A 9,316-nucleotide genomic window follows, 5' to 3' on the forward strand; every position below is an offset into this window, starting at 1 on the left:
ACGTAAGATCTCCGACCTCCGGGTGTTTCGTTGCGCATTGAAGACCCTGTTGTTCCGCCAGGCCGGGCTATCAACATAATGATTTTAAATTGGGGTATTTTAAATTTTTGGGGTTTTAAACCGGCCAAATCTATTTAATTATTTTAATTTTTAATCATTGTTGTGTCTGGTGTTTTTAAATTGGCTGTACACCGCCCTGAGTCCTTCGGGAGAAGGGCGGTATAGAAATAAAATTATTATTATTATTATTATTATTATTATTATTATTATTATTATTATTATTATTATTATTATTATTATTTTCCCCCCGGGGCAAAATCATCTGAAGGGGGCAGGTTGAAAAAGTCAAAATCGGTGGATTCACTTGTGCAGTCGTCGCCACCATTTTGTAGGAGAAGGAGTTGGCAGAACCTGGGGATGGAGTGAAAAGAGGTAGCGGCCTAGAATCCTTACGTAGTCACAAATGAACTCCCTTGAATTCCATTGACCCTGATCAGGTGCCAACACTTAGTTGAGAAGATGCATAGGCTCACCTGACAATTTTCACTTTTTGACATCTCTTCCCCCCCTCCGCCCACATTTTTTTATACGTCTGGCCCAGTGGTGGGTTGCCCCCGGTTCGGACCGGTTCTATAGAACCAGTAGTAAAACCGGAGGGAGGCTCCGCCCACCCACCCCAACCTCATCAAAATGCTTCTGCGCATGCACAAGCGAAGTGAGCGGCCCCGTTGCGCTCAAGTGAAGCACACTGCCCCATTGTGAACCGGTAGTAAAGTTAAGTAGAACCCACCTCTGCTCTGGCTGCTGGATGAGTTCAGTCAATCACTTAAAATAACCGAATCCTAAAAACTACTTTTCCTTTAATCCATTTTAGAGTTAGAACTGAAAAATGAATCCAGAAGTTACGGGGGGAAATGTTATCATTAACTTTGAGGGTTTTTTTCCACCAATAAAACTGTTAATAAGGGGAAAAAAAACAGATTGTTATCGAAATGTCCCCTCACAGATCAAAACTATAAGGAAAATGGCTGAAGACACTAAGGAGAAAACATTAGAGATTCATGGAAAACTGGAGAAAAGTAAATATCAAATCAAAAACGAAAGAGAAAGCATGAAAGAGCTGATCAAGAGACTGAGGAACTTTTTGCTAGGTAAATGGGCTATTCTTCCTCTCCCGTTTTCAGTATATGTCACGCAAAATAAATTCAGCATAGCAGGCACGTTAACAAAATAAAAATGATGTTCTTTAGATCAATTGTGGCCCCCTTTCGATTAAAAATAAGATGATTTAGCTCATATTTGAACAGTTGTTTTTAGGGGGGATTCAGCCGGTTCGGACTGAATCCCGGATATTAATTTTAATCTGGTTCGGCGAACTGGTTGTTCCAAGGACTGGCTGACCTCACCCACCCCGCCCCTCCCCTCCCTGGGCGACTCCAGGAAAGCCTCCGGAGACTGGGGAGGACAAAAAACAGGCCTACCGGAGGGTGCGTGAAGCGAACCAGTTGTTACAACGGTGAATCCCACTACTGGTTGTTCTTCATATCAAGAACTGACTATTCAGAGTAATTGAGGTATATTTTAACACTATAAAAGTGTGGGGGGGGGGGTCTGTGTATATACACACACAGAATACTAATAAATAATACACTAATGTGTATAAACACAAACAAGAATACCAATAAATAATTAGGTGCCCAATTTTAATCCCTAATGCTGGCAGGGGAATTCTGGCAATTGAGTTCCACACATCTTAAAGTCTGAGGTTGAGAAATATTGATCTAAAACAACGCACAAAAAGAACAATTAGATAATAAAACATTATTATTATTATTATTATTATTATTATTATTATTATTATTATTATTTATTGGTTAATCTTTAGTGAGATTCACAGCCTTTGAGGCTGGTTAATAGCTCAGCAGCTCGAGTCCTAACCAAGGACCTAGGAACTGTTAAGGTATAGGAACTGTTAAGGTATTATTATTATTATTATTATTTGGTACAGTGGTTAGCATGCAGTATTGCAGGCAAACTCTGCCCACTGCTAAGAGTTTGATCTTGACTGGCTCAAGGTTGACTCAGCCTTCCGTCCTTCCAAGGTCGGTAAAATGAGGACCCAGATTGTTGGGGGCAAGAGGCTGACTCTGTAAACTGCTAAGAGAAGGATGCAGAGAGTATGAAGTGGTATATAAATCTAAGTGCTAATGCTATTGTTAATTAAGCTGTGGTGGCACAGTGGTGAGAATGCAATATTGCAGGCTAACTCTGCCGACTGCCAGAGGTTCGATCCTGGCCGGCTCAAGATTGACTCAGCCTTCCATCCTTCTGAGGTCGGTCAAATGAGGACCCAGATTATTGGAGGCCATATGCTGACTCTGTAAACAGCTTAGGCCTGTAAAGAGTATGAAGCGGTATATAAGTCTAAGTGCTAGTGCTATTGTTATTTAAGCTGTGGTGGCACAGTGGTGAGAATGCAGTATTGCAGGCAGACTCTGCCCACAGCCTGGAGTTCGATCCTGACCGGCTCAAGGTTGACTCAGCCTTCCATCCTTCCGTGGTCGGTCAAATGAGGACCCAGATTGTTGAGGGCAATAAGCTGACTCTGTAAACTGCTTAGAGAGGGCTGTGAAGACTGTGAAGCGGTATATAAATCTAGGATGCCAAGCAATGATCCTACACGCTTTTCTCCTCACTTTTCTAAGAGGAAAGTGCCCCACCGGAGGATATAGAAAAAGTTGCAAATTATGTTCTGGCCATCAAGATGGACGAGGGACCTCAGGAGCTGCCAGACCTGCTCAACAACCTCAAGAGTCTCATGACACATTGTGAGGACTGCACAGAATATACCAAAAACTTAAAGAAACAAAAGGAAGAGGCAGAGAAGCTTTTGAAGAAAGCCGAAGAAGCTGAGTAAGTACTGTGTTTTCTTATTTGTACTGAGACCACAGGTAGTCCTTGTCTTACAACAGTTCGCTTAGTGACCATTCAAAGTTACGACGGTACTGAAAAAGTGACTTACGGCCATTTTTCACAATTATGACCAATGAATCATCCCCATAGTCAGATGATTTACATTCGGATGCTTGACAATTGCCTCACATTTATGACGATAAATGATTTCTATTTGGATGTTTGACAATTGACTGACATTTATGATGATCGCAGTGTCCCAGGGTCACATAATCCTCTTTTGCGACCACCCGACAAGCAAAGCCAATGGGGAAGCCTGATTCACTTAACAACAATGTTATTACCTCAACAACTGCAGTGATTCACTTAAGGACTGTTGCAAGGAAAGTCGTAGAATGGGGCAAAACTCACTTAACAAATTTCTCACTTGCGCTCAGTTGTGATCATAAGTTGAGGACTAACTGTATTTGTAATTCAGGATTGAACTGTGGAGTCCTTGGTGCAGTGGTGGGTTCCTCCTGGTTCGGTCCGGTTCGGCCGAGCCGGTAGCGGTGACGATATGACGTCACCGAACCGGTTCTCACCCCCCCTGCCCTCCCACCCCCCCACCCCCCCACGTTATTCTTACCTTTTATTTGGTCCCACCCCCAATCTATTGCTGCCTCCTGAGTCCCAGCTGATGACTAGAGGGAAAAAAAACTGTTTAAACTCTTGCCGCGGGGCTTCAAAGGGCCGCCCTACAGCTGATCAGTGTTAAAAGCAAACAAATGAGTCGGGTCGTAAGTGCGAGGACTGGTCGTAAGTGTGAGGACCTTCCAGAAATGACTCTGACCAGCTAGCCACGCCCACCTAGTCACATGACCTCCAAGCCACACCCACAAAATAAGCCACGCCCACAGAACCGGTAGTAAAAAAATTTAGAACCCACCCCTGCCTTGGTGCCCTCTGAGCTTGGCTGTTTTCTTGCAGACATTTCATTACCCAGGTAGGTAACATCATCAGTGGTAAAGGGAGTGGCCAATGAGAACACATCACAGTCCCTTCAAGCATTGATGATGTTTCCTAGTTGGGTCATGAAATGTCTGCAGAAAAACCCCAACTTCAGAGAACACCAAGGACCCCACAATCCTCCTCCTCCACTCCCCAAACCCCACTCCCTTCTAGCGCTGGTGATGTTACTCAGTTGGGTAATGAGACATCTGCAAGAAAACCGCCATACTCAGAGAAAATCAAGGACCTCAACAATTTCTTATTTGTATTTGTGATCATCCAATGCAAAGCCCTGAAAATGGATTTTCTGATTTGGCCAATCTTATCCCAATCTAATCACTTTTCAATCATTCAGTGAGAAAACCAATGTCAACTGAGCAATGCAATGCAATGAGGAGTAAATCTTTTGTAACTCTAATGTTCTGTTCAGTGGTGAAATCCTCTGAAGTCTGCTACCAGTTCTGTGAGACTGCTACCGAGGCACTTTTTTAGTACGCCCGCGCAGCGTTAAAAAAGGAACATTTTGAGTCTGCAAAGGTAGTAGAACAGCAAGATGGAGGGGAATCCGCTGTGCCACGTGATTTAGATTAGCTAGAAAGCAGGAAATCCGATGATTCTAGCTAATATAAATTGCGGATCACAAATGATCATCACCCAACTGATCGTCAGAAATACCGATTTGCCCGAACCTATAGCATTTTTTTATTACCAGTTCAGGAGAACTGGTCCGAATCGGTAGCATTTCACCCCCGGTTCTGTTCCATCCTCATCCAATTTCCTATATTGGATGAGGATGGTGGCGCGGCAAACTAAAGCACTGTTATTAACAGTTATTAACATCAGCTGCCTGTAATTACTGCAAGTTCAAATCTCACCAGGCTCAAGGTTGACTCAGCCTTCCATCCTTTCTAAGGTAGGTGAAATGAGGACCCAGATTGTGGGGGCAATAAGCTGACTTTGTATAAATATACAAAAGTATGAAGGCTATTGCTTAACGCATTGTAAGCCACCCTGAGTCTCCGGAGAAGGGCGGCATATAAATCAAATTAAAAAAAAATTACTTGCAATAAAGATTCATTTGGTTTGTTTCGTTGGGTTCTCTTAATTTCTCCAATTATTGTATTCTGCTTCCAATCAATAGTCCTAACATGCGTCTTTCAAGGTCTGTCTTTTTTTTTTTTAAACTCAGGGGTAAAACAAAAGCTCTCACCGCACCTGACGAAATTATAACCCACCTGAAAGAAGTAGAAAATACTCAGAGAAAAGCCCAAGATGCCTTGGCAACTTTCAACGAGAAAATAGAAGAAACCATAACCAATATTTCAGAGGTATCCTCATAGCCCACTCAAAGATTGTAAATGAAAGCATGTGATATTTAGCTATGGAGATTCTCAGTCATCCAGGTCATAGTTGTCCCAAAGGTGCTTTTTTTCAAGAGGCAATTGGACTTTCTGGTTTTTCTTTTGAAGACGTTTCGCTTCTCATCCAAGAAGCTTCTTCAGCTCTGACTGAATCCTTCCATTCCCCACTATTCCCCACCAGTTCACACCTTGGGAACATGTGATATTTACCATATGTTTTGGAGTATAAGACACACTTTTTTCCCTCCAAAAAGAGGCTGAAAATTTGGGTGCGTCTTATACTCTGAATGTAACCCTGCCCACCTGCTTGCCCCCACCCTTCGGCCTCCACATGTCCTCTTCCTGGCTGCAGAGATTGCCACTGACAATGGCTTGTGTTTTTAGGCTCCGCGCATTGTGTTTTCAGCCTCCAAACGCTCCATTTGAGAGCCCTTCAAGGCTGCAGGGATTGGCAAAGCACATCGCCACCGATTGCTGCCAGAAAACACAACATGTTTGGAGGCTGAAAACGCAACGCACGGTGTCCGAAATGGCTACCCGGAACAGCTGCTGCCTTCTCTTACCCCTTCCGTGCTTTACCTGCTTTAGTCACTGGAGCTCCCTCCGATGATCAGCTGTGCTTTTGAAGCTGTTTTTCAGCCCCAACGCATCTTCCGTGCTTTGCCTGCTTTTCTAATTGCTGCTCCCTCCGATGATCAGCTGTGCTTTAGAAGCTGTTTTTCAGCCCCAACGCATCTTCCGTGCTTTGCCTGCTTTTCTAATTGCTGCTCCCTCTGATGATCAGCTGTGCTTTAGAAGCTGTTTTTCAGCCCCAACGCTTCTTCCGTGCTTTGCCTGCTTTTCTAATTGCTGCTCTCTCTGACGATCAGCTGTGCTTTAGAAGCTGTTTTTCAGCCCCAACGCATCTTCCGTGCTTTGCCTGCTTTTCTAATTGCTGCTCCCTCTGATGATCAGCTGTGCTTTAGAAGCTGTTTTTCAGCCCCAACGCTTCTTCCGTGCTTTGCCTGCTTTTCTAATTGCTGCTCTCTCTGACGATCAGCTGTGCTTTAGAAGCTGTTTTTCAGCCCCAACGCATCTTCCGTGCTTTGCCTGCTTTTCTAATTACTGCTTCCTCTGATGATCAGCTGTGCTTTAGAAGCTGTTTTTTAGCCCCAACCAGCCCTGACCTCAAAACCAGCGAGTGAATTAATGTGCTGAAGCTGACCAGGCTAAGGAGTCTAGCCAGATGAATACCTGGTAGGCAGAATTTTTTCCCCCTATTTTCCTCCCCAAAAACTAAGCTGCATCTTATACTCCAGTGAGTCCTATACTCCGAAAAATACGGTAATTTTTTAATATTCTCTTGTCTTTTTCATTCATTGTCTTCTAATAATCAGTGGCAACCCTTTTTACTAGTTATGTTTCTCGGGGCGCAGGCTGAGAACCAAATGAAGAAGGCTGACACGGAGTTGCAAGCTTTTCCAGGAAAACAGTCCAAGCTGGCGGATGAAATAAGTTCCTTGAAGACCAAAATGGAGAGGAACAGAATCCAAGCCACAGATGCAAGATCAAAGGCAGAAGAAGCCCAAACTCAAGCGACAGCGAGTAATAAGGTAAAATGCCATTTTAAATGCCCTTGTTTATCCCCCCCTGAAAAATGGGAGTTATGACCATTTTTCACACTTCCAACCACTGTCAAATTCCCTACAGTCTGTTCTGACCTAAGCTTCCCCAGCAGCACGAAACTGAGTCCTCGTTCCGAATAACCCCTTTTATTTAATTTACAGTGAATTCCTCTCCAGCAAAGTCTTTCCTCTCTCGCAGTCTTTCAAGATAGTTCACAATTACCGACCTTTATCAGGCTTGGAGAGTGGCCAGGCTGATATCTTTCAGACTCCACAATACTTGGCAAGAATGCACTAATGAACTAATTTTAAATGTTTTAATTGGTTTGTATTTTTAATTTTGGGCCAAATTTATATATATATTAATTGTTTTTTAATATTTGTTTTTCCTTTTTTTTTAATTCTGGCTGTACACCGCCCTGAGTCCTCAGGGAGAAGGGCGGTATATAAATTTAAAAATAAATAAATAAATAAATAAATAAATAAATAAATAAATAAACAAACAAACAAACAAACAAACAAACAAACAAATAAATAAATAATTGTCTCCTGCAAACTCCACTCCCCGTTCGCTCCTCTTTTATTCCCTCTGGGAGGGGCCATTCACCGTCCAACTGTGGCCTTACTCCCAAGTCGACCCTTGTTCTTTAGCTGTTCCTTTCATCTGGCAACTCTGTGCATGGGCACACTGGGAACAGGCTCCAGCTGTTTGTCTGCCTCACTGATGTCTGACTCCGAAGGCAGCTCATAATTGGCATACGACCCTGGTTCTCTCTCTGCCTCTGACGCAGAGCCCTCATCAGAGCCCTCCCCAGACTCCAGGACTGGTCCATGTTCTTCCCCAACTTCCTCACTCTCCGAATCTGCTGCCAGCTCCACTGGCCACTGGCGGGCCACAACACAGTCACATGATCAAAATTTGAATGCATTTATACATACTGCGTTCCTTGTGCTTTTAGGAACTTGCTAATCTTGAACATGAATACAGCAACTTGCAAGACAAACTCCTGACCAGCGGATTTTCACTAGAAATCTTGGAGAAACTCAACTGGTTGAAAAAAGAGGCAGAAGAATTGGCTAATGAGACTGCAGAGAAAGCGAAAAGAATCACAGGTAATTTAGACACCGTGTAGGCACATAGATAAAGGTAAAGGTTTTCCCCACACACACATGCTAGTCAGAGAATAGATGGGGGCGGGGCCAGTCAGAATTTTTACTACCGGTTCTCCGAACTACTCAAAATTTCCGCTACCGGTTCTCCAGAACTGGTCAGAACCTGCTGAAACCCACCTCTGGATATGACACCATCTATCTCCAGTATAAAAAAGATGTTGAGACTCTAGAAAGAGTGCAGAGAAGAGCAACTAAGATGATTAGGGTACTGGAGACTAAAACATAAGATGAACGGTTGCAGGAACTGGGCCTGGCTAGTCTAGAGAAGAGAAGGACCAGGGGAGACATGATAGCAGTCTTCCAATATTTGAGGAGCTGCCACAGAGAGGAGGGGGGGTCAAGCTATTCTCCAAAGCACCTGAAGGCCAGACAAGGAATAATGGATGGAAACTGATCAAGGAGAGATTCAACCTGGAAATAAGGAGAAATTTTCTGACAGTGAGAACAATCAACCCATTTGATTGTTGCCTTCAGAAGTTGTGGGAGCTTCATCACTGGAAGCTTTCAAGAAGAGACTGGACTGCCATCTGTCAGAAATGGTGTAAGGTCTCCTATTTGGGCGTGGGGGTTGGACTAGATGACCTACGAGGTCCCTTCCAACTCTGACAACCAGTTTACCGCTGTTTACATGCATTGCTTTGGTTATTTTTAGATCTGGAAAAGAAGATACAAGATCTGAACCAGATTAAACAGGAGAAAGCTGATCAGCTGAAGCAACTGGAGGACCAAGTTATAGCTATTAAAAATGAGATCGCTGAGGAATCCAACAGATACGCTATTTGTAAAAGTTAGATTCCAAGAAGATGACATCTTGTGGGAAATTGCTGAATTTGTTCAGTCTGTAAATAGTTTGTAATAATGATGAGCATTAGATAAGCTACGTAGTTATTATAACGCAAAGGTGGTACAGTATATACTGTATACAGGTAGTCCTCGATGTACGACCACAAAGGAGCCCAACGGTTCTGTTGCTAAGCAAGACATTTGTTGAGTGAATTTTCACGACCTTTCCTGCCACAGTTGTTACTTGAATCACTGCAGCTGTTAAGTTAGTCACATGGTTGTTAAGTGAATCCGGCTTCCCCATTGATTTTGCTTGTCAGAAGGCTGCAAAAGGGGATCACGTGACCCCGGGAAACTGACACCGTCATAAATACGAGTCGGTTGTCGAACAGCTGGAGTTTGATCACGTGACCATGGGGATGCTGCAACGGTCGTAAGTGTGGAAAAACGGTCATGAGTCACTTTTTTCCAGTGCCGTTGTAACTTCGAACG

At 43.5% G+C, this 9,316-nt stretch overlaps 1 protein-coding gene across 1 annotated transcript in view; it reads left to right on the forward strand.

Moving 5' to 3' along the window:
• LAMB4 (laminin subunit beta 4) overlaps positions 1-8,833 on the forward strand; it is a 63,325-nt gene extending 54,492 nt beyond the window's left edge. Inside the window, exons 29-35 of the mRNA XM_070946680.1 lie at positions 1,007-1,151; positions 2,706-2,913; positions 5,093-5,231; positions 5,964-5,974; positions 6,670-6,856; positions 7,828-7,981; positions 8,694-8,833. Of these exons, the coding sequence (XP_070802781.1) occupies positions 1,007-1,151; positions 2,706-2,913; positions 5,093-5,231; positions 5,964-5,974; positions 6,670-6,856; positions 7,828-7,981; positions 8,694-8,833 (984 nt within the window). The remainder of the gene's footprint in view (positions 1-1,006; positions 1,152-2,705; positions 2,914-5,092; positions 5,232-5,963; positions 5,975-6,669; positions 6,857-7,827; positions 7,982-8,693) is intronic.
• Positions 8,834-9,316: the final 483 nt, after the last annotated feature.

The sequence above is a fragment of the Pituophis catenifer genome, unplaced genomic scaffold (genome assembly GCF_029215685.1).
Source record: "Pituophis catenifer annectens isolate HBS135680 unplaced genomic scaffold, rPitCat1.0.hap2 SCAF_7, whole genome shotgun sequence".
Classification (NCBI taxonomy): Eukaryota; Metazoa; Chordata; class Lepidosauria; order Squamata; family Colubridae; genus Pituophis; species Pituophis catenifer.